Source organism: Scylla paramamosain, chromosome 1 (assembly GCF_035594125.1).
Source record: "Scylla paramamosain isolate STU-SP2022 chromosome 1, ASM3559412v1, whole genome shotgun sequence".
Classification (NCBI taxonomy): domain Eukaryota; kingdom Metazoa; phylum Arthropoda; class Malacostraca; order Decapoda; family Portunidae; genus Scylla; species Scylla paramamosain.
The window spans coordinates 16,214,709-16,240,492 of NC_087151.1; the positions used below are offsets into that span (position 1 = coordinate 16,214,709).

A 25,784-nucleotide genomic window follows, 5' to 3' on the forward strand; every position below is an offset into this window, starting at 1 on the left:
TGCACATTACTTAATGATTACCCCAAGACCCAAACACGTAAGTGTAACAACTGTCTGTGTAAGAATGCATTATCCTATAAGTAACATGCAGAATCATACCTGTATTACACAAATTATTCATATAGAATATTGTCTATGATCATTAATGTATGTCTTCAGGTTTTGACCGAATTCAAGCGGATCCAACCGGATTCAATCGGATACAAAAAAATTATTCGTGTTATCATGTGGGTCTGAATCAACCTTCGCCGCCTGCTGGCGGTAACATGTCGTTATTGTGTTCCTGTTGCTGTTGTCTTATTATCTCCTCTAGATCCATCTTTTCTTGTTGCTCTCTCTTCTTTCCAACTTTTGACTTCCTGTCACTAACTCTTTTACTTTTCCAACCTTAATCTCTCTCTCTCTCTCTCTCTCTCTCTCTCTCTCTCTCTCTCTCTCTTGTAAAGATTTTTTTAACTCCTTGTTCTCTTCCTTGAGTTTCTTGATTTCTTCACAGTACTTCTTATTTAAGTCCACTATTTTTGTCACCTCTTCTCTCAGTTCTTTGTTTTCTTTTTTCTCTTTCCATATCCTTCTTCTTCATCTCTAATAAATCACTCAATATCTTTTTTACATTGTCACCATTCACCTCTCTATCTTCCTTCCACATCTTTATTATCACTGCTAAGTTATGTATTTCTTCTCGTATTTTCAAATTTTCTTCTTCAGTTTTCCACATTCATTTATTTGTATGAGCTACACTGAGGTCCTCCTCCTTGAATCCTTCAAAAACATTTACCATGCCAGCCACCATCTTCCCTGTTGATATCAGTGACAATGTTTAACTCTCATTACTCTCCCACTTCACCCATTCAGCCACTTCCTGATTTACACTTCACTTCCCCTGCACTCACACATCACACAATTTCCTATTAAGGAGACAGGACTCAAACTCTGTACAACCAAAACCTAGGTAAATCCTTGGAGCTGCTGTGGATGCCTCCGTTCAAATGGGCGGTGCACACGCATGTGCATGTGAGTGTGTGTATTTACCTAGTTGTGTTTTACAGGAAAAGAGCTATGCTTGTGCTGTCCTGTCTCCATATCTATAAGCATCCAGTTTAATTCTAAATTCATGAATATTTTTTGCTTGTACCACTGTTACATCTAAGTTGTTCCATATTTCTATGCTTCTATTTGGGAAACCATATTTCTTGACATCTCTTCTACTTGCTGTTTTCTTCAATTTCACTCCATGTCCTCTTGTATCTCTTGAGTCCCACAAAAATAAGTCTTCTTTGTCAATTTGATCCTTACCCTTTAAAGCTCTGTAAATAGCAATCAGGTCTTCTCTTTCCCTTCTTTCTTGTAATGATGGAAGCTTCAATCTCCTTAATCTTTCTTCATGGGTTAAATCTCTCAAGTTGGTACCAATTTGGTTGCAGGTCTTTGGATCCTTGCTATTTTCCATATTTCCTTTTTATTATGGGGTGACCAAACAATTGTGGCATATTCCAGGTTTGGTCGAATCACATATTCCATCAACTTTTTCATCATCTCTTCATCCATGTAAGCAAATGCCCCTTTCATCTTTCTTAGTAACTCATAGGTTTCCCCAACTATTTTGTTTACATGTTTTTCTGGTGATAAATTGTCACTTATTGTAATTCCCAAGTCTTTTCCTCTTTGGTTTTCTTAATTTCCACTGAAACAGACTTTTATAACTGTCAACCTCATCCACCATATCGTTGGCATACACCAGAAACATTACAGGGGCTAAGACTGTCCCCTGTGGTATTCCACTTGTAACTCTACACCATTCATATTTTTCTCCCTTTATTACTGTTCTCATTCCTCTGTCCCTCAAGAAATCTGTAATCCAATTCAGTGTGTTTCCTTGCAAACCCCCCCATATTTTGAATTTTCCATAGCAGTCTCTGGTGTGGTACCTTATCAACCTTAGGTCTAAATAAACACAGTCTGCCCAACCCTCTCTCTCTCGAATTATATCAGTTGCTCTACTATAAAAGCTCACTAAATTCGTGACACAAGATCTTCCACTTCTGAAACCAAATTGTCTATCAGTCAATGTGTGTTTCTTCTAAATATTCCATCCATCTGTTTTTAACTGTTCTTTCCACTATTTTTGCCACCACACTTGTTAGGGACACTGGTCTGTAATTCAGTGAATCTTCTTTATTACCTCCTTTAAAAATGGGCACAATATTGGCTCTCTTCCAGTCTAGAGGAATTTTTTCCTTCCTTAAAAGAACATACTATGGTACTGTGTATACCTCCTGCCAGTTGTTCACAACATTCCTTAAGTATCCAGTTGGACATTCCATCTAGTCCTTGAGCCTTACTTACATCCAAATTTTTCATAATCTTAATTTCACTTATGTCCACCTGTATTTCTCTCATCACATTGTCTCTGTGCCATGCTTTCTCCTTAAAATTTGCTTTCTTTGGTAAATACTGACTGAAAGCACTTGTTCATTAATTTCACTTGTTCATTAATTTCACAAGGATACCATGTATCCTTGTATGTAATGTCATCTTTCGCTAATTTATCTATTGTTTGCCTGTTTTTTATCTTCCCATTCACATATCTGAAGAATAACTTTGGCTCATCTTTGCATTTGTTATCTATATCTTTCTCATAATTTCTTTCTTCATCTCTCAGGATTCTGATATATTCGTTTCTTGCCTTCTTGAAATTTTCCCATTTTGCACTTCCTCCTTTTTTTCTCCATCTATTCCATGCTGCTTCTTTTTCTTTTCTTACTGTTATACATCTCGTATTAAACCAGTCTTTTTTCTTTTTCACTTCCTTTGTTTTGATCTTCGGTACATATCTACTGATCCCTTCATTATAAATTTCCATGAATATGTCCCACTTTTCCTGCATACTGCTTGCCATGAACAGTTGTTCCCATTTAGCCTCTGCAAAATATTCCCTCAACCTGATATAATCTGCTTTCCTGTATTTATATTTGTCATTATTAAATTTAGAAGCATACATCCCCATGACCCTTCTCCCTCGTCCGTGGTTCACTCTTCCCAGCATACCTCCTTGCAATTAAAGTCACTCATATGTGTTATATTATTACTGCCAGTATTCTCTCCAAACAGCTACTAGTATCTCTTTAACAATAATTTATAATCCTCTTGCGTCCATGCATTCGTCTTTGGGGGTACATAAGCTACTGCAAAATCTCTTCTTCCTTCTCCTTTCTATTTTGTTTGAATTCTAATTACTTCTGCCATTCCTTCTCCTATTTCAACCTCTTCCACTATTATACTCTTCTTTGTAAGTAACATGACTCCTCCCCCTTTCTTATTATTTCTATGTTTTATCCACACATTATATAATTAATATTTCCAATTCTTATATTTTCTGTTGTCTCATTTAGTTTAACTTTAGTAATACCCATGATGTCAGACTGCTTTATCTTAATATAATTATTCAATTCTCGCAATGTTGATATTAAACCATTTATATTTGTATATGCCACTGTCCACTTTTATTTTCCATACGTTAATTACCCTCTCTATTCTCTTTTTGTTAGATACCACTTCCTGAGCCTCTCGTCTTTTACCTTCCAATAGAACTTTTTTTTCTCTTCCTCTGTTCTGTTCTCGTTTTTTGCCTTTGCTTCTTTTATTAGATAGTTTACCTTGAGTCTCTCCTCCTCATTCATGTCCCTCTTTATCCAAACTTTCCTGTATTGCTCTGTCTTGTCCAGTTACCACGAATTCAATATCACTTCCATGGCTGTTGTTTGTGCCCTAAATTTTACTTTCAGTGGTTGCTCTCCTCCTTCTATATACTTCCCCAGTCTATGTATTTCCTCAATTTCACTTATCCAGTCCTCCCCTTCTCTCTGCATATTTCTTACAACATCCTCTGCTACCTTTTTTTGTTCTCTTTCCCTCTTGTATCTTACTGGCTCTGTTTCCTCTTTTAATCCATATATAACAATACATTTCTTTTTGTCCACTGTGTCCCTTACCATCGATTCCTTCCATTTGATCACTTTCACAATTTCCTTACTTAAATCTGTCTTTTCCTTCTTTTGCACTTCTATGATATCTGTAAAGTTAACTTTTTCTTCCTCTTTTTCCTTCCTCCAGATTTGATGTTCACTTTTCATCCCTATCACTTAATTTTCCTGTTTTTTAACAATATCATTGTTTTCCTTCAATTTTGTTTTTTGATCAGCACATAGTGTTTTCAATTCTTTGTTTTCCTCTTCCAGGTCGTTGTTTTTTTTTCTAATTTTTTCACTCTTTCAATGAAGTCACTGATCATCCTCTCCATTAAAACCACTTTCCTTCCTTGCATTTTTCATGTAGTTCATTATCTTCCTCAAATCCTGGGAATGGTGACCCCGTTGGCAACATTCCGCTCCCACCTATGGTGTCCACCTTGCTGGAGCTTTAACTCATTTTATTACATCTGTTATTACTTAAATTTTCCCTTATGTTTTTTTTACTTCTGGAGACAGGACAACTCTACTTGAGCACAGCTCCTATCTGGGAACACATTCTAGGCTCCTCATGGTGGCTGTGGTCAAACAAAAATCTTTCTCTGCTGGAGCTTGGATGGCTGCTTGTTTACTTGACGATGACTCGTGTGTGTGTGTGTGTGTGTGTGTGTGTGTGTGTGTGTGTGTGTGTGTGTGTGTGTGTGTGTGTGTGTGTGTGTGTGTGTGTGTGTGTGTGTGTGTGTGTATGTGTTTATTTACCTAGTTGTATTTGTCTAGTTGTGCTTTATGGGAAAAGAGCTATGCTCATGCTGTCCCATCTCCATATCTTTTTAATATCCAACTTAGCCTTGAATCCATGTATACTTTCTGCATTTACTATCTCTTCATCCAGACTGTTCCATACATCAATACTTCTATAAGGGAAACTATACTTTTTGACGTCTCTTCTACAAGCACTCCTCTTCAGCCTCTTTCCATGTCCTCTAGTGTCCCGTGTATCCCAGACCATTAAGTCGCTCTGGTCCACTTTCTCTACTCCCTCATATGCTTTATATATTGCAATCAAGTGTGTGTGTGTGTGTGTGTGTGTGTGTGTGTGTGTGTGTGTGTGTGTGTGTGTGTGTGTGTGTTGATGTAGGACTGTGATAATGAGTGGTTATTGTGAGGCCTTGTTTCCACCTGCTGCTGGTCTGTCTACCTCATGTTTGGCTCCTTTTTTCTTTCATCTTGAAGTTTACTTGAATCATTATCCCATCCCACAGGTCCAACCCAGTATTCATAGAAGTTTTGGCATTACATCATAATCATATTGAGAACACTGCTAGACTGAAGAAAAGACAGACTGAAGGGAGAGATGGTGGAAGTTAAACTGATACACTCCTGTCACACATCCTAAATTTCATCTTTTAGCTTAATTGACATTTCATTTTATTCAGAAGAGTGTGATGTTCTTTAGTGCACTTGCAGGGACCATTAAATGCTCTGATGTAAGTTAACTGTATAAAGAAGTTGAGTCTATCCCCACTAACATCACCACTCTACTCAATAATTAAATTGGTACAAATTTATAATAGTATCCCACATAACCTATGACCAGAAATCCTAACCTCATCAAATTTAAGGAAGGCTATACATATACAAACTTAGATTAAGAGCTGAACAATAAAATGTCCCAAATGACTCACTACTGTATGTATTGCAACAATTTCCAATCATGAAACTCAGTCAATTTAGCTGGGGGTGGTCTGCAGCACATCTATGGTGACCATTAAAATATTTTAATGAAAATAACAAAATTCAGCTAATTCCTGCTGTACTTTGCAAATATCCTGTGCTTATAACCAAGTGTTTGTTAAATGTGAAGGTAGCTTGTTAGGATTAAAAGTTCATTATATCTGATATCCACTATATCAAGGATAGTTATATCAGGGTTTCACTTTAAAAGATTAGGCTAAACCATCTTTTGTATGTCATTTAAGATTTTTTTTCTTATGAAATTCAACATCTAAAATTCAAATTGAAAAGGAAGATATAGATTAGGAAATGACACTATAACTAAAATAACAACAAGTAATGATACTTACAACAGAGCTGATGAGTTGCCCAAAGTGAGGTTCTGTCACTTTAAGACATGGCAATTTCTTACACACATCATTATATTTCTTAATATTATCAAATTCAGTAGCATTACGCAGACCTGTGAGGCTGTTTGCCCATGCACAACTTGCAGCAAACCACAAGATGGCAAATATCACATGAAGAGCAAAGTCCTGAAAATTAAAATTTTTTTTTAGCTACATATATCTAACTATTATATCTATTACACATGATGTCCTGCGAGGTATGTCATTTATTCTTAGAAATGAAAGATTAAGTCATTCAAGATATAGAATATTTAATCTATTTATCTATATATTTAATTTTTACCATTTTTATGTAAGGGCACTGGCCTTGGGAAATAAGAGAAAAAATTGCCCCACTTAAGTGTCTGTCCCTACAGAAAAAGTCAGAGTAATCATCCAAAATTGGAGAATAAATGTTTTGAAACTTCCCCTTGAAAGAGTTCAAGTCATAGGAACGGGAAAATACAAAAGCAGGCAGGGAGTTCTAGAGTTTACTGTGAAAAGATATGAAAGATTGAGAATAGCATTTACTGAACTCTTGCATTAGAGAGTAGGATAGAATAAGGATGAAAGGAGGTAGAAAGTAATTAATCCCCTCCTGGATTCAAAATACAATGTCTTGTAATTCCTAAACTATGGTGCTAAAAGGACATATTGATGGAAAATATTAGTATTGTAAATTATATCCTATCAATACATGTATGCAACATAGTTTAGAACTTAAATAACAATGACATTTGAAAGCATGAAGGGATTAATAAAAAGCAGAAGAGTGTGAGTTGTGAGTGAATGAAGGAGGTGAAAGGTTAATTAAAAGGGAATAGAGTTATATAAACATAGTGAAATGGATTGGGAAATAAAGAGTTGTAAAAGGAAACTGTATTATAGGTTTACTTGCCATGGTTATGAAAGGGAGAAATGTGTCTATAGATGTAATGAGAAGTTTAAGAAGTATTCTCATGACAACATTTATGTACAGATTAAAGACTTGGATATTGAATGGGACGCAGCAGTCAAGAATGCAAACTGTGGAAAGTAGTTATTTGAGAATGTCACATGGAGTCAAAAGAAGAGAGGATGAAACCTATAAAAAATGTGAATGATAGATGTGGTATGAAGAATAGTGCAACTAAAGAGAGGTGTGGAGTGGCAGAATAGCAGAAAAGAGAATACGAGATGATATAGCACTACTGAGAGGATGATGATTGAAAATCTGGCAAAAGTTGAAGATATTGAAGATCCTAATTGGAAAGGAAGGTCACTTAGAAGCTGGAAAGATTAGGTAAAGAAATATATGTGTGAAAGGTAAGAGTGATTGGCTAGAAAGAGGTTGATGTTCTTCTGCCATGGGTACACCCTTAGGGGCACTCCCACAGTTAGCAAAGCATGATAGAAGTACAAATAATCTTTATAAAAAAATAAATAAATAAATAAAAAAAAATGAAAAATAAATAAATTAATTAATAAATAAATAAATAAATAAATAAATAAATATATATATATATATATATATATATATATATATATATATATATATATATATATATATATATATATATATATATATATATATATATATATATATATATATATATATATATATATAAACATTAAGATCTTAATATGGCAAAAATAATCAGCTGGGCATTACAGGCACCATTAAGGCATGAAATGTTACCATTAAGGTGTGAAATGCTAAGAAAATATGTTGACAGAATATTTCTAACTTTGATGAAAATTACCTAATCTTTAATTTCTGAGAAAAGTGATATTTATCATGGAACATAGTATTCTTAATCCTAAAATATATTTTTTCACTTAGTTGCACCAAACATGGCTTAGGCTCAGTCCCGTAAGCAAGTTGTGCTCACAGTACAAAAATAACTAACACCAACATACAACTTCAAATTGAATGCACCACCACCCATGGGTGCCACAGCCATCTTGGCCGTGCATGCACATACCAGTGTTTGTTATGAAATGCATGAAGTAGGAAGGAGGGCACACCATTTCCTATGTGATTCAGGTAAGTAAAAAATGTATTTTAGGATTAAAAATACTATTTGTTTCACATCTAACCTGCATCACATATAGCTTACATTAAGGGGGGAGGATCATGTCTATGAAAAAAAATCAGGGCCCGTATTAATAAATACTATGAAAGCTAAAAGTTACTCTCAAAGTAAAGATTACTTTTAAAGTTGCTCCTAAAGTAAAGATTACTTTTAAAGTTGCTCCTAACTCCTAAAAGGATTCTCAAAGTTGTGAGTTTCCTCCTAGAAGTGCTCTCAAAGTGGGTGAAAGGTAAATAGTACCTTGGAGGATCTTTTACAGACTTAGGAGTGAAGTTTGTTTTGTCAATAAAGGCAGAATATATGTACACATATATGCATACACATCTGTGTGTGTGTGTGTGTGTGTGTATTTACCTAGTTGTATAGTACAGGGTCCGAGCCAAAGCTCAATTAGTCCTGTCTCCATACCCGAATTTATCTAATCTCTCTTTAAACATGTGCACACTCTTTGCCGCAACCACTTCTTCTTTTAAGTTATTCCATATTTCAACCGTTCGATGCGGAAAGCTGTATTTTTTAATATCTCCCAAACAATGACTCTTCTTTAATTTCTTCATATGTCCCCTTGTACATCTATCTCCTTCCTCCACTTTAACAACTAGGTCATCTCTGTCTATCTTCACCATGTTGTTTATTAATTTGAACATTGTTATCAGGTCTCCTCTTTCCCTTCTTTCTTGCAGTGTTGGTAATCCAATTTCTTCCAGTGTGTGTGTGTGTGTGTGTGTGTGTGTGTGTGTGTGTGTGTGTGTGTATGTTTATATATATATATATATATATATATATATATATATATATATATATATATATATATATATATATATATATATATATATATATATATATATATATATATATATATATATATATATATATAAAATACACACACACTCACACACACACACACACACACACACACACACACACACACACACACACACACACACACACACACAGATGTGTATGCACGTATCTATGTATATTCTACCTTTGTTGATGTAACAAACTGCCCTCTTAACTCATGTAAGAGAGAGAGAGAGAGAGAGAGAGAGAGAGAGAGAGAGAGAGAGAGAGAGAGAGAGAGAGAGAGAGAGAGAGAGAGAGAGAGAGAGAGAGAGAGAGAGAGAGAGAGAGAGAGAGAGAGAGAGAGAATGAACAATGCATATGATATGTATGTATTCATGCTTAATTTAGATGGGTAATAATGTCTGCCAATATAGTCTTCTTTTGATTGGAGGTCACTCCCAGATCATTTTTATTTTTTGTCATATTTTTCTTTCCTCTGTTAGGTTTACAAGGAGCAATGTTACACAGCTGCACTAATTTCTTTCATTTTTGAAGTGGCTGCTGTCCTCTGCATCCATCTTACAGACAAGCAGCATGTTGGCCCAGTAGGGAGAGCAGCACTTTGTTTACATCCACCAAATTATTGACATGTCTGGAAATTACATATTGCTCTTAATAATGTTCTAGAATTACTTATATATATATATATATATATATATATATATATATATATATATATATATATATATATATATATATATATATATATATATATATATATATATATATATATATATATATATTCAAGATTAATTCACAAACATCAGCTACCACCAAAAGAGCAACATCTTGTTATATTGGATTCAAAATAATGTTGCTACATTTAGAAAAGCTGCTACTTTAGCAGCAGTTCTAGGAGTAACTTTTACTTTGAAAGTAAAAGTTACTTGTAGGAGCAACTTCTAAGAGTAAAGTCAAGGATAAAAGCAATTCTGGGAGTGCTCCTAGGAATACTCTTAGGAGTCTTTATTAATGCGGGCCCAGGTGTACGTGTGAAGAGTGATCTGTCCACCGAACATAATACACTGCCCTGGTTACTAACCAGTATGCTGGAGTACACATTCAGAATATGCCTAGTGCCACTGCATGGACCAAACATCAATGTATAGTGAGTGTGAGTAAAGGTTGGAACTCTGTGACTAAGCATACGTTCTGATAGGGAAACTAGACCACATCACCTGCAGCCACTGCTGGGCCCAAGGTGAAGAAGACATCACCATCCTGGCATTGAATGTCTTTGAGGTAGTGGTTGGCAAAGACTGAACGAGACTTCCAACTTGGTACCTCCAAAATGGCTGAAATGGGTCGGTTTTTCCAGGACATGGAAGTAGCAATAGCTCTAATATCATGTGCTCTGATGTTTTCAACAAGGGTCCCAATTCTTCCCAGAAAACCTGGTGAAGCTCCTTAATGGTCTCCCTTAGGAAGAGGGAGAGGGCTCGACTTGCCCTTAACTGAAACAAAAAGTTGTCTAGGGTGTGAGGATGATGCCATTATCTGTTGGTAGTGAGACTAGAAAGATGAAACTCTCTAGGTATTAAATTTCTCTTTGTCTATATCTTGGTTATGAAGTCCAGAGGATAAGAGAGTATTTAGTCTCCAACTTGCTTAGCAGTCAAAACTGATAGGGTCTTTAGCTCTCCAACTTTACACAGCTGTGAAAGGCACCAAAAAGAGGGTCTTCAATAGATTCTGGAAAGATGCCTGGTGCAGAAGTTTGAATGGAGACTTGCTCAAGGCTTTAAGGACCACATCCACATTCCATGAAGGGACTTGAGACTTAAAATACCTCCTGGAAAATTATCTGATAAACTCTTGGGAGTACTGGCTCCCTACTTAGGTCACACCCCTGAAAATGGAAAACACTACTGAGCGTGGTCTTGTAACTGTTAATCACCAAAGATGACAAACTGCACTCCTGTTTCAAGGACAGTAATAAGTTGGTAAACTTTGGGAACAGAGTTAGATATGTTATGCTCTGCTTGGCTGCATCTTTCTTGGTATCTCCTCTTAATCTGATAGTTTACAATAATGGAAGATTGTTGAAACTTGGCCAGGTACTATGAAAATCCCTTAGAGAAGCTGCTGTGGTGAAGGAGTTGCTGGACAGTCACCATGCAACTAAAGGGAGCGTGTAAGAATTTCGGTAGAAACATTACAAATGTGGCTGATGTAGTAGGTTGTGACAGGAAAGTAGAGTCCGTGGCATGTCTGTTGTCTCCTTCCAAAGATCTGGAAACCATTCCTGTTTGGGGTAAATTGGGGTGATCAGGGTGAGGTGTGTCCCCTTTGAGACCAGGAGTTTATTCAGAACTTTCCTGATCAGTGGTAAAGTTAGAAAGGTGTACATTTCCTGTTGATCCCATGGATACAGAAAGGCATCTGTTGGGATTGCCATGGGATCCAGGAATGGAAAGACAAAGTTCAGTAGGTGGAAGTTTAGATGAGTGACAAATAGGTCTCTGAGGAGGCACCCCCATTGTTTCCATAGCTGGTTGGCACCCCCATTGTTTCCATAGCTGGTTGCACATCTGATGTAAAGTCCACTCTGTGGAGATGGTCTGATGTCACCTGCTGAGATAGTCTGGCAGAACAATTGATGACCCCCGGAGGAATTATGTCACTAGATGAATGTTGTGAGACTCCACCCAGGCAGGTATGACCTGGGCCTCCTTGTTCAAGGAGACAGAATGAATGCCCACTTCTTTAGCCAGGTAGGCAAGTGTCATTGAGTTGTCCAAGAACAGAGCTACGGTGCTGTGCTCCAGAGACCTCTTGAACCACTGGAGACCAAGACAAATGGCCCTGAGCTCTAATAGACTGATATGAAGTCTGGCTTCCTCTTCTCCCCAATCTCCACTTACTGAAACTTGCAAGAGTGACATACGCCAGCCTTTCCTGGATGCATCTGTGAACAGGCAATGGTCCAGGACTGGCAGCTGGAGTGTTTGGCTCTCCATCTACCACCAGTGAATGTCCAGTATGATCCCTGTGTCCCACATGACTGGGAAGTCTTAGGGTGCAAATTCCTCTCCCACGACTGGTTTAGTTGCAGTTAAAGACTCATCATATGGCACCTTGCTCCTGGAATGAGGTGACACAGAGAAGACATATGGCCTAGCAAGGTTAACCACTCTTTTGCTGGAGGACAACTGGAGCTGAGGAATGACTTGAGCTGGACCTACACATTGCCCAGACATGCGCAAGTTGGGAAGACTTATGAGGAGCATGAGTGGGCAGCCATCCCCAAGGTGGTCATTGTCTGAGTTTGAGAGAGCATGGACTTTTCTAGATTAGGTATGATGCTGAACCTCTGACAAAGGATGAATAGATCCTAAATTGCCTCCTTTACCTCCCTCAGTGATCCTGCCATACCATGCTAAGCATCGAGGTATATGAGGAAATGGAAGCCCTGATGGTGAAACTCTGTTGAGATAAGTGTCATAACTGTTGACAAAATCTGTTGAGCCATTGTAAGTCCAAAAAATAGTGCTGTGAGCTGGAAAGCCACCCCCCTGCCAGGAAAAATACAGAAACTTCTAGCTGTCCTAATGAACTGGAACCTGCAGATTTGTGTCCTTTAAATCTAAGGAGGCCATCCAGTTGTCATAAGGCTGCCATCACTGTTCTCATCATTTCCATTTTGAAACTGGTGGTGTGGACATATTAGCTGAGCTGTGAGAGATCCTGAATTGGGTGAAAACCCCCTGTGGCCTTGGGTACCACAAACAAGGGACTGCAGAAACCCAAATCTTCAGGTGCTTGTTCTATTGTGACCATGTCTTGCAAATGCTGCACTTCCCAGTCGAGGGCCATAAACCTTTCTGATCTGAACTGGTATGACTTGAAGGTATGAGAAGTGAGGAAGAGAGGTGGACAAACGTGAAGAAGATCCTGTACCCATCCCTCAGGACTGACGGTACTCATTCCTCTGTACCTATCATCTGCCACTCTGAGACATGCTGTGTAAGACAAGTAGCAATAATGACAGCCAGAGTCTAGAGAATCAATGGCAAAAAAAAAAAAAAAACCCTCTCAGCTTGAGACTGGTGATGCAATGTGGAATCCAAGGCCAGGCACTTCTGGGGCCCTGGCTTCTTCTGCTTTTTATGGTGGGTAGAGGATGAAACAGACTGAGAAGGCAGATATAGAGTAACTTAAAATTGAAGGCTGAGGCCCCCATTTGACCAGGGGCATGCTCACATGGGGACTAGGCTTGGCTAATGCCCTCATTACCTGTTGTTGGACTGACAATGCAGTGTTGTCTTTTGCAGCCTTGATGACTCCCTTCACAACCTCCTCATTGAAAAGGAGATGGGAATCCATGGGGGACTCCCCAAGGAAGGCCTGCCAAGAAGGAATCTCTATGTATGACCTTAACATTTGCTAGGACTGTGGCAATCTGTCACACTGTCCATCATGGTCAGTTGCATAGTTCAAAAGATCTGATCAAGCAAGTCCTTGGAAAGTGGAGGGAAGGAAGCTTTCTCACATAGGTGCAAAAGACTCCCCAAGTATTCCTGCAGTGAAATTCTGTCTTCCAGATGGTAGCCAAGGAATCCTCCAAGTGCATCACATCTGCCTGTTTCACCATAAACAAAGGGTACACTCAACTTAACCCCTTCAGTACAATGATGCCTACATAAGTGTCATGAAGTGCCACTGGCATATATGGTGATGCCTACATAGGCATCATGGTTAGATTCTACTCGTATTTTAGAAGTTGTTGAGCGATCCCGTATAATGCCTTGACTTGTTTTGACAGTCTCCATATTATGTCCTTGAGATTCTATTGCTCCTCCCACCCTCCATGTTCCCACCAGTCATGTAAATGTGCTACCCCTTCCCCACCCTTTATTGAGAATGAGGAAATCTCATTGTCAAAGCCTTACACCATAGTTTCTCCCCCTGTGGTCCTTCCCTTATCTTCCATATCCCCTATCCTTCTCTTCATCCTATAACTACCCCTTTCCACCAGGGAGGAGAGACTGGGGGGATACAGTTCCCTCCTTCGTTTGTTCATTCCTTGCTCTCTTACCCTCCTCTCCTTTCCTCCTCCCTACATTCTCTCTCTCTCTCTCTCTCTCTCTCTCTCTCTCTCTCTCTCTCTACCCAAGAAGTGAAGACAGTGCAGGGGAGAGTTTCCCCCTTCTCCCTGGCTCATTCTTTGTGACTCACAAGTGCATAAACACACAGCTGCCCAATAACCTCTTTTCTGATACCTTCCCTACCCATTTATTCCTCCTTCACCCATCACCACCTCTTCTGTAATTTACTACCCTCCAATCACCTCAAATCATAAATGTGTGTGTGTGTGTGTGTGTGTGTGTGTGTGTGTGTGTGTGTGTGTGTGCTGTACTTACACCCAGAAAACAACAACTCCTGCCTCATATTTTTATGACAACTGAAGGGTTGATTCAAAGAGAGAGAGAGAGAGAGAGAGAGAGAGAGAGAGAGAGAGAGAGAGAGAGAGAGAGAGAGAGAGAGAGAGAGAGAGAGAGAGAGAGAGAGAGAGAGAGAGAGAGAGAGAGAGAAATTATAGTATTAGAAATTAGATAAGTTATCGCTCACAAGCCTATGCCATATATGAGCAATGGGCATTTTTTAAACATCTGGACTGAAGTCGTTAAGGGGTAAGGCCATAATAATGTTCTTGTTAACCTTGGTTGCTTGATCCAGGTGTGGCTAGTCATGCAACCTGTAATAGCAGTGGAACTTCCTTGACAGGTATCAAGCCAGATGTCCTGCTGACTGGCCCTCTTTTCCTAGTGCTTTGACAACCTTGTCACATGTGCCAATGATAGGATGGGCTTTAAAATGAGAACCTTCCTGTTGGGAAGGGTTTGCCCTGTGGTGAAGCTGATGAGTCTTTTCAGATTCCACTATCACATCTGGGAAACATTGGGAAAAATAATGCAAAAGAATATGAAGACTGCTAGCAAGTGGAAGAGAGGCATCTACAGCTGGCAGGATCACTAATCATGCCTACATCAAAATCAGGGGGCAAACCAGCTGAGCTCCAACTGCCTCCTGGCCATGATCTGAAGTCTCCTGTGGAAAAAATTCCTCTCCTGGAATGTCAAAAATCTGAAGGAGACAGAGCTGCCATAATGTCAAAAGTGCACACACAAAGACTGAAAAAGGGACAAAATCAGAGAGGTGAGTGGCAATGTGTTAACATGGCTGCCACAGCACAAACATTGCTGTGTGCATGCGTGGCCAAGATAGCTGCCACACCCAGGGGTGGTAGTGCATTCAGTTTGAAGGTGTAGGCTGGTGTTATAATTTTTCTGGAGGGCACAATTTGCATATGGAACAGAGCCTAAACTATGTGTAATGCAGATTAGATGTGAAACAAAACTTATATTCTCCTAAAACGTCCACAATTGTAAAATGATCTAATAAGAGGTAACTTAATGCATTCTTCATAAAATTCAACAACAGTAGCAATTAACACCATCTGGCAACTATATGAAGTTTATTAATTTATCTTTCTTGTGCTAGTGAAAGCATAAATATATTACATGATACATGACAGAAAAATCAATACATGTTTTTTAGTGTGGTAAAATAAAGCAAAATACATCATCATTTCTTTTAGTTGATGTATTTGTTTTATTTCAAAATAATCTAGTGCCTTCATTATCATTTTGAGTAACTGTTGATTTTTTATCCCTTATGATATTTTGAACATAAAACTGTGTCAGCTTTTTTTCCCTTGATACTCATACTTTAAATTTCAGATTAAGTCCAAAGTTAACATTTTCATATAAGATGGCTTTCATTCTAGAGTGATTACAGTGTTGTAAAACTAATATGAAATCAAATTCTGGTCACATATATGAAGATTTTACTTACCCCTATGGGGACTAAGTCGTTGTTTTCATAAAGAGCATTGAAGAAGCAGTACAGGCCAAGTGCTACAAGAACATAGAGGAATGCCAGGACACCAACAGCAACAAAAAATCTGGCATCAGATGAGAAGTCTCCCTCTACATGTAGGTTCCAATCAGAGGTCTCACATGCAGAAAATGTGTCACGAGTCCTGTCACTCCTAGGAGGAAAAAATATACATTACAGAATACTGCAAAATAGGTTATTGGTTTTTGGTACTAATGAACAAAGACCATCTGTCAATAAAATAAGACTTTCTAAAAGAAATACCTTTAACTAGGGAAAAACAACTAATACTAGAATTTACTAATTTTATGAAAATATGTTCCACACCATTTTAAGCAGTTATTAATCAAATACAGTGGAACCTCAGTTACTGAATGCCTTTTTGAGCAAATTGGTTTTTGAACAAAATTTTGAACTCATATATGCTTTGGTTACCATACCATAATTTGGTTCTCAAACAAAGTAACTTGATTTCAAATACTAAAAGACAAAGTAAAGTCTGTTGTTTATTATTAAATTATAGTTTCTTTAAATATTTCCTTCAATTTTTATGTATTTGGAGGAGGGAAACAACAATAAAAACTCTGAAATAAGTTAAATGTTATCCCGTTGAAAAGCCTTGATGTAAACAAACAAGAATAATCTCAAGCCACCTGTGGCTCTCTCGATGACCCACAATACCATCACTACTACACAATGCATTTTCCCAGTAGCTTTTCCCAACAGCACAATGTCTAAGTGTTATGATCTCCTTCAGTTTGGTGGTAAGTGGATTACTCCTCTCTGTGTCACTCTGTAAAGCTTCCATCACTAGATCAATGACAGAGAATATCTGCACAGTCTAAACAATATCTTCTGATGAGTTCTGTCACTAAGTTCATTCATTACATCCTTTCTGGATAAATAATTTCTGACCTGCAGATGTTGTGGTGCCCATCTTGGCTGAGGGAGTGTCTGTCATAAGCTGCTAACACAGGGTGGATGGGTGTTTGGGAATGGACTAATCCATTTTACACTGATTCCTATGGGGAAATTAGTTTCGGTTTCTGAACATTTCAGATTTCAAACAACATTTGGGAACAAATTAAATTTGAGAACCTAAGTTCCACTGTACAGTAGGGTATGCAGTTATAACATACAACTGCAATAATACACTGAAATTTTAATAAATATTTAATCAAAATAATGAACCAAAACTGGCACAATGAACTCACCATTCATGTGAGCACTTAAACTTTAATAAAAAAATAATTGGAATAATAAACTAAAACTTGCAAGACTAACTCACCAGCTGTGTGAGCCACTGCTCACCTATCTGCCACATGTCCCTTTCTCCCTTTTTTTCCTCTCCTCTCCCTTCTTTCATCTTGTCTCAAACTTCCCTCCCTGTCACTCCTCTCTCCCTTATATGTCAGAGATAAGGGACTATAGGGAATGACCTCTCTCTCTCTCTCTCTCTCTCTCTCTCTCTCTCTCTCTCTCTCTCTCTCTCTCTCTCTCTCTCTCTCTCTATTTCATTTTTTGCCATTTTTGCTTCATCTTTTCTCACTCTTTCTCACTCTTGTATACATAATTCCATTTTCATTATCAGTCAGTCTCATGCTATTTAGTAATCCTTAGGATTGTTATTACTTTGAGAGAGAGAGAGAGAGAGAGAGAGAGGAGAGAGAGAGAGAGAGAGAGAGAGAGAGAGAGAGAGAGAGAGAGAGAGAGAGAGAGAGAGATAGAGAGAGAGAGAGAGAGAAAGAGAGAGAGAGAGAGAGAGAGAGAGAGAGATAGAGAGAGAGAGAGAGAGAGAGAGAGAGAGAGAGAGAGAGAGAGAGAGAGAGAGAGAGAGAGAGAGAGAGAGAGAGAGAGAGAGAGAGAGAGAGATGGCTCTGACTTATGGGGATTTACAGTATGTATATGTGTAACACTCTCAGTAAGTAAATATGACTTCTACTTGTCAAAGCAGCGCAAAACTTGGAGTGATAATGCATGAAACTTTGGACAGTAGGAATTTAGGACTGGGTGTGAAACTCAGGAGGGCACTGTACATATTTGTTGCATTATCTTAAATGCAGTAGTGCAAATGTGCTTATTTTTATTTTTGTTGTGGAATTTTTTATATTATTTTCTGGTTCCTTGGAACCAATTCATTTTTTCCCTTAGTTCTTCAATTGCCATAACGCACATTTGCCATGACAAATGCTACATTGGAATGAACCATGTTCATTGTTGTGTCCCCTACTGTATATTGATATAATTTAGGTTAAATTTTTTTTCATTTTTTTCTAATCAACAGATTATCCCATTCTGCCTCTTCAAAAAAACAAACATTTAACATGGGATAATTAACTAGGCAACTGAATTGCATACCATTGGAGTTACCACATTCTTTTAGTTTGACACTGATATATAATTTCTATTTATCCTGAGTTTTGTGTACTTCGTGAGAATCATTCCCAGTCCCTTTACATGATGCATTAGTCAATTGATCGGCTATCATGCTGATAAATGTCATGTCTGTCCTGGAGTGGGCTAGAGCCATTTAATGTTGGCGACAAGTTGAAATATGGCTGGAACATTCATACTATTTCATGATGTAACAGAAAGGAAGGCAATGTGGAGGAAGCTATGTGATGTTGTTCTTACAGATTAGTTATAAGATTCAACCAAGTGGTGGTGTACTCCTATCACAAGAGGTGAAGCAATGTGGGTATGCTGATGAGTTGGGAAAAAAAAATGTTGCTGGGTAAAAGAAAGACTTTACTTATTTCTCCTTTTATATGAGCTTGATGAAAATGGCTAAGGGCCAAAAGTTTAGAGTTGTCATGTGTTTTGATAGAGTGCTGTCATATCTGAGTTATAATATCTCAATTTATGATAGCTCTATGGCAGCAGATCTCCAATGAAAATTATAAAAATATCATATATCATATCATATCATGATATTTTTTTCTCTTTATCATAATTGTTTTCAGCCAAAGAAATGCCAAATAAATGTACATTTGAATCTGGACTTGATGAAGCAACTTTCCTACCTGTATTTCTAACAAAAGCAGCATGTCATCTTTTTTTTTATGACAGCTGTCATTGGCTAGAGGTACCTTTGACATGAATCATTTAGGCCTGCATTCTTCTTTTCCCCCTCCACATCATCCCCTTCCCTTCCCTCTCCCCATCATCCTATAAAAATAAAAGAAAAATGTAATCTCTCTCTCTCTCTCTCTTTCTTTTTTTTTTCTCTCTCTCTCTCTCTCCTCTCTCTCTCTCTCTCTCTCTCTATAAAAAAAAAGTCCATGCATGACAGTGTCTTGTAGAAAGACTGAGATGGAGATTGAGATAAAGACAGAGACAAGGAGAGAGAAAGAAGACAGACAGAAGGTGGAAGATGTGAATGGCCACATCTATATCTACTGAAAATTTTGATGATAAGACCAGCTGCAGGCATTAGGATCACTAGAGCACCCAAGCCTTTCATGACAGTGGTCACAGGAGTGTGGGAAGATAAAACTTCCTCGTATGTATGTGTGTGTGTGTGTGTGTGTGTGTGTGTGTATTTCAATGTAAATACTCTCCTGAATGTGTGAGAGAGAGAGAGAGAGAGAGAGAGAGAGAGAGAGAGGAGAAGAGAGAGAGAGAGAGAGAGAGAGAGAGCAGAGAGAGAGAGAGAGAGAGAGAGAGAGAGAGAGAGAGAGAAACGGGTCCAAAGCAGTACTCAAAAATTGAAGGTTTAGTGTTTTAAAACCTCAAGTCATAGGAAGGTGGAAATACAGAGAAGCAGGCAGGGGGTTCCAGAGTTTACCAGAAAAGGAGATGAATGACTGAGAATACTGGTTCACTCTTGAATTAGAGAGGTGGACAGAATAGGGGTGAGAGAAAGAAGAAAATCTTGTGCAGCAAGACCATGGGAAGAGAGGAGTCAAGCAGTTAGCAAATTCAGAAGAGCAGTTAGCATGAAAATAATGGTAGAAGATAGCAAGAGATGCAACACCACAGCAATTAGAAAGGGGTTGAAGACATCCATACATGGAGAGATAAAACCCCTGTACAAAGTTAGCAGCTGGAAGGATGAGAAAAACTGGTGGAGACATCTCAGCACCTAACTACATAGAAGCTGTTTTAGCTAGAGATGAGATGTGAAGTTTCCAGTTTAGATTATAAGTAAAGAATATACTGAGGATGTTCTGTGTAGAAGAGGGGGGACAGCTGAGTGTCACTGAAGAAGAAGGGATAGTTGTCTGGAAAGTTGTGTCAAGCTGATAGATGGAGGAATTGAGTTTTGAGGCACTGAACAATACTAAGTTTGCTCTACCCCAATCAGAAATTTTAGAGAGATCAGAAGTCAGGCATTCTGTGGCTTCCCTGTGTAAACTTCCTGAAGGGTTTGGATATCAACAAAAGACATGGAAAAGTGCAGGGTGGATAGGAAAAAAAGTTTGGTTTAGAAGATCATTGATGAATAATAAGAGGAGAGTCAGTGATAGGGCAGAATCCTGAGAAACACCAATGTTAATAGATTTAGGAGAACAGTGACCATCTATTTATTGCCATCTGGCAATAAAATGGTCAAAAAGGAAACCCGAGATGAAGTTACAGAGAGAAGGATAGAAGCAATAGGAGGGTAGTTTGGAAATCAAAGCTTTGTATCAGACTCTATCAAAAGGTTTTGATATGTCTAAGGCAAAAGCAAAAGTTTCACCAAAATCTCTAAAAGAGGATGACCAAGACTCAGTAAAGAAAGCCAGATCAGTAGAGCGACCTTGACGGAACCCATACTGGTGATCATACAGAAGGTTGTTAAGTGATACATGTTTAATAAATTCCTGTTGAGGATAGATTAAAAAAACTAGGCAAGAAATTAAAGCAATTAGATGGTAGCTTGAGGGATTAGAACAGCCTTTTTAGGAACAGGCTGAATATAGACAAACTTCCAGCAAGGAAAGGTAGATGTTGACAGACAGAGTTGAAAGTTTGACTAGGCAAGGTGCAAGCATGGAGGCACAGTTTTGGAGAACAATAGGAGGGACCCCATCAGGTCCATAAGCCTTCCAACGGTCTAGGCCAGTAAGGCCATGGAAAACATCATTGCAAAGAATTTTAATAGGTAGCATGAAGTAATCAGAGAGGGGACGAGAGGGAGAAACAAGCCCTGAATCATCCAAGGTACAGTTTTTATAAATGGTTTGAGCAAAACATTCAGCTTTAGAGATAGATGTGATAGCAGTGGTGCCATCTGGCTGATATAAAGGAGGGAAAGAAAAAGCAAAGTTAATGGAGATGTTTTTTGGCTAGGTGCAGAAATGAGTGGAGTTTTTTTTTTTTTTGTTTATGTAGGAAGGACACTGGCCAAGGGCAACAAAAATCCAATAAAAAAAAATGCCCACTGAAATGCCAGTACCATAAATGGGTCAAAGTAGTGGTCAAATTTGATGAATAAGTGTCTTGAAACCTCCTTCTTGAAGGAATTCAAGTCATAGGAAGGTGGAAATACAGAAGCAGGCAGGGAGTTCCAGAGTTTACCAGAAAAAGGGATGAATGATTGAGAATACTGGTTAACTCTTGCGTTAGAGAGGTGGACAGAATAGGGGTGAGAGAAAGAAAAAAGTCTTGTGCAGCGAGGCCGCGGGAGGAGGGGAGGCATGCAGTTAGCAAGATCAGAAGAGCAGTTAGCATGAAAATAGCAGTAGAAGACAGCTAGATATGCAACATTGCGGCGGTGAGAGAGAGGCTGAAGACAGTCAGTTAGAGGAGAGGAGTTGACGAGACGAAAAGCTTTTGATTCCACCCTGTCTAGAAGAGCAGTATGAGTGGAACGCCCCAGACATGCGAAGCATACTCCATACATGGATGGATAAGGCCCTTGTACAGAGTTAGCAGCTTGGGGGGGGTGAGAAAAACTGGCGGAGACGTTTCAGAACGCCTAACTTCATAGAAGCTGTTTTAGCTAGAGATGAGATGTGAAGTTTCCAGTTCAGATTATAAGTAAAGGACAGACTGAGGATGTTCAGTGTAGAAGAGGGGGACAGCTGAGTGTCACTGAAGAAGAGGGGATAGTTGTCTGGAAGGTTGTGTTGAGTTGATAGATGGAGGAATTGAGTTTTTGAGGCATTGAACAATACCAAGTTTGCTCTGCCCCAATCAGAAATTTTAGAAAGATCAGAAGTCAAGCATTCTGTGGCTTCCCTGCATGAAATGTTTACCTCCTGAAGGGTTGGACGTCTATGAAAAGACGTGGAAAAGTGCAGGGTGGTATCATCAGCGTAGGAGTGGATAGGACAAGAAGTTTGGTTTAGATCATTAATGAATAATAAGAAGAGAGTGGGTGACAGGACAGAATCCTGAGGAACACCACTGTTAATAGATTTAGGAGAAGAACAGTGACTGTCTACCACAGCAGCAATAGAACGGTCAGAAAGGAAACTTGAGATGAAGTTACAGAGAGAAGGATAGAAACTGTAGGAGGGTAGTTTGGAGATCAAAGCTTTGTGCCAGACTCTATCAAAAGCTTTTGAAATGTCCAAGGCAACAGCAAAAGTTTCACCAAAATCTCTAAAAGAGGATGACCAAGACTCAATGAGATTCTGGTGATGGAAGGCTCAAGTACTTTTGTGGGCCACCTCTCTATCATGTACAGCATGAGAACAAGCAGAGTTAAAACCAAGGTTTGGAAGGTTTAAGTCAAGAAATGTCTGAGGAAAGCACACCTCCATAGCAGACACTATCACTTCTGTTATGCGCTTGGCACATAGAGATGGGTCTTTGACACAGAAGCAGTAGTCATTCCAAGGAAAACCAGCAAAATGCCTCTTCAGATCCCCCAACCAGAAGAGGCAAAATGCCAGAGGCACCTCTGCTTGCTTAGGGGGATCCTGAGGAGGAATTAGATTGATAAAACAAGATACAGATATGAGATTGTGATTGGAGGAGCCCAATGGAGAAGATAGGGTGACAGCATAAGTAGAAGTATTAGAGGTTAGGAAAAGGCCAAGAATGTTGGGCATATCTCCAAGACTGTCAGGAATAGGGTGTTGCACCAATTGTAATTTGTGAAGGAAAGCAAAGTTAAAAGCTAGTTCACCAGGATGGTCAGTGAAGGGAGAGGAAAGCCAAAGCTGGTGGTGAACATTGAAGTCTCCAAGAATGGAGATCTCTGCAAAAGGGAAGAGTCAGAATGTGCTCCATTTTGTAAGTCAGGTAGTTAAAGAATTTCTTATAGTCAGAGGAGTTGAGAGGTATACACCACAGATAAATTTATTTTGAGAGTGACTCTGTAGTCATAGCCAGATGGTGGAAAACACGGAAGATTCAAGAGCGTGAGCAGGCTAAGTCGTTGCACACATGGACGCAACATCCAGCTATGGATTGAAATGAGGATAGACAAAGTAGGAGGGAACAGAAAAGGGGGTACTGTCAGTTGCCTCAGACACCTGTGTTTCAGTGAGGAAAAGATGATGAGGTTTAGTAGAGGAGAGGTGGCATTCTACTGACTGAAAATTAGATGTAAGACTGCAAATACTGCAAATTTAATGAAAAATAGTGGGGGGGTCAAGACACTTAGGGTCGATACCAGAAGAGCAGTCCGACCTGGGGACATTTATGGTCCTCTCCCCAGATGGAGACTCCGAGGCTGGTGTAGGAGTCACCGTGATAATTTTGAGTTTTGAGCGAGGGGTGTGTCTGTAATTAGGTGCTTGTAGTTTTGTGTGAAGGAAGAGAGTTGTCTTTAGAGGGCAGGCTGTGACTGCCCTCTTGTGTTGTGTGTTGTGAGACATAAAGGGAAATGATCAGTGAGGTCACAGCTGGGTTTAAGGATAAATTCATAACACCCCCTGATCCAATGCATTAGATCCCACCGGAAGTAATTATTGTTTTGGCAGGTGCCTACTGCCTCCTCCTCATATTTGATTTATTGCTATAACATTTCATACATAAGGCAAATTATATATATATATATATATATATATATATATATATATATATATATATATATATATATATATATATATATATATATATATATATATCTTCATTAAATGCTAATCAAAAACTAATTGACAAATCTGTTATATGTAATAAATACTAGTAATGTACACAAATACATAATGAACACACAGTCACGTATATAAGAGAAACATATAAACTCCATGTTTACTCATGGAAATGTATAATTTCATTGTTATTGCAAAGAAGAGTAAATCCTTCCATTATTTTTTAAATGAATGTATGGATGTGATAGATTTGATAGCTGGTGGTAGTGTGTTCCACAGCCTGGGTTTGGCTCACAGCATGCTGTTAAGGTACAGCATGGTGTGTGCCGCCAGGGACACCAAGTTAATAAAGCTGTCCCACGTGCTATGAGTGTGTGCTGTGCGTGAGAACACCCCCATGCTGGAACTAAGAACTTGAGTGTTTAATGATTTAAATATTGCCAAAAGAAGAAAATCTTTATGTACAGAAAGGAAATTTAGAATGTAGAAGTCTTTGAATAGATCTGCTATATGTTCATGTTTACCTCCAAAGCACATGATTTTTATAACTCTTTTTTGAGCAACAATAACATCTTTTACAAAAGAAGGCCAGGTACAACCCCAAACTCAACAAAGCTTTTTGTGTTAACTGGTTCCTAACTCTATACAATATACCACTTGCTTTAGATATTTTCAAACTCACAGAATTTATTTATGTCTTCCAATTTAGATGTTCATCTGGACATACAACTAAGAATTTAGTAGTGTGCTGCACCTGTTGAACAGTTTCATTTTCTATAATAACAGGGGGAAATTTACTTTTTGTCTGAAAATTTTTTTTGAAGAATATAAGATTAGTTTTCCCTAATTTAAGATTTAATTTATTGTGCATTATTAATTGTTTTATATGTTCTAAATCATGCTTTAATTATTATGTAAAGAACTGATATTTCATCAGCAAAAAGGAAAGTGGTATCATCAGAAAAAATAACATATTTACATCTGCTACTTACATTTACTAAGTCACTGATGTATAGCAGAAACAGGATTAAGCCTAAGACTGAACTGTGGGGGACTCCCTGCCTAATAGCACTTAAAGAATATTCGTTATAACAGAAAACAGCTTGTACTCAGTTGGTAAGATAACTCTTTAATAATTCAAATTCTAACTCCTACATTAAATATTTTATCTAACAATATCTGATAGTCTAAAGAAATGAAAGCTCTAAACAAATCTAGAAATACACCTACAGCAAACAATTTTGTATCAAGGCATTTATAGACATGTGATGTTAACTGAATTAATGCTGTTTCTGTTGATCTATTTTGTTTAAATCTATGCTGACACCCAGTTAAAATATTGTGATGCTCTAGAAAATCCACCAATTGACATCCAATAGTTTTTTTCATATACCTTACTAAATGCTGATAGAACAGAAACTTGTCTATAATTTATAACATCTTTTTCTCCCCTTTTTATTATATATATATATATATATATATATATATATATATATATATATATATATATATATATATATATATATATATATATATATATATAAACTTTGCCATTTTTAAATGATTAGGAAAAACGCCTTGATTAAATGCCAAGTTAATTAAATATGAAGAAGAAGCAATTATATTAGAGGTTAGTTTCAATAATTTTGGAGGAATATTGTCAATATCAGCTGCAGTACATTTCAGGTTACTTAGAATGTTCTTAATTTCCTGTTGAGTTGTTGGTGGTAGGTAAAGGGAGATGTTTAGGGGAGCAGTAAGGTACTAGCAGTGAGAATCACAAGGTGCAGCATGGCCTTACCAATCCCACCCACTGCCAGGAAGTGGCTGTTGAACGCATCTGGAATGGTTTCTGTCTGAATCAATGAAGTTGGGCTGGCTAGATTTTTGCTTTCCAAG

At 38.1% G+C, this 25,784-nt stretch overlaps 1 protein-coding gene across 10 annotated transcripts in view; it reads right to left on the reverse strand.

Moving 5' to 3' along the window:
* The window catches only part of LOC135101479 (synaptophysin-like), a 137,765-nt gene that overhangs the window by 33,053 nt on the left and 78,928 nt on the right, over positions 1-25,784 (reverse strand). For all 10 annotated transcript variants that reach the window (XR_010269289.1, XR_010269288.1, XM_064005527.1 and 7 more), the window contains 2 exons: positions 15,871-16,066; positions 6,053-6,238 (listed from right to left, as the gene is read on the reverse strand). Coding sequence is in view for 8 of the 10 variants with exons in the window: in XM_064005527.1 (XP_063861597.1) it covers positions 6,053-6,238; positions 15,871-16,066 (382 nt within the window). In the remaining 2 variants the exon portion in view is untranslated. The remainder of the gene's footprint in view (positions 1-6,052; positions 6,239-15,870; positions 16,067-25,784) is intronic.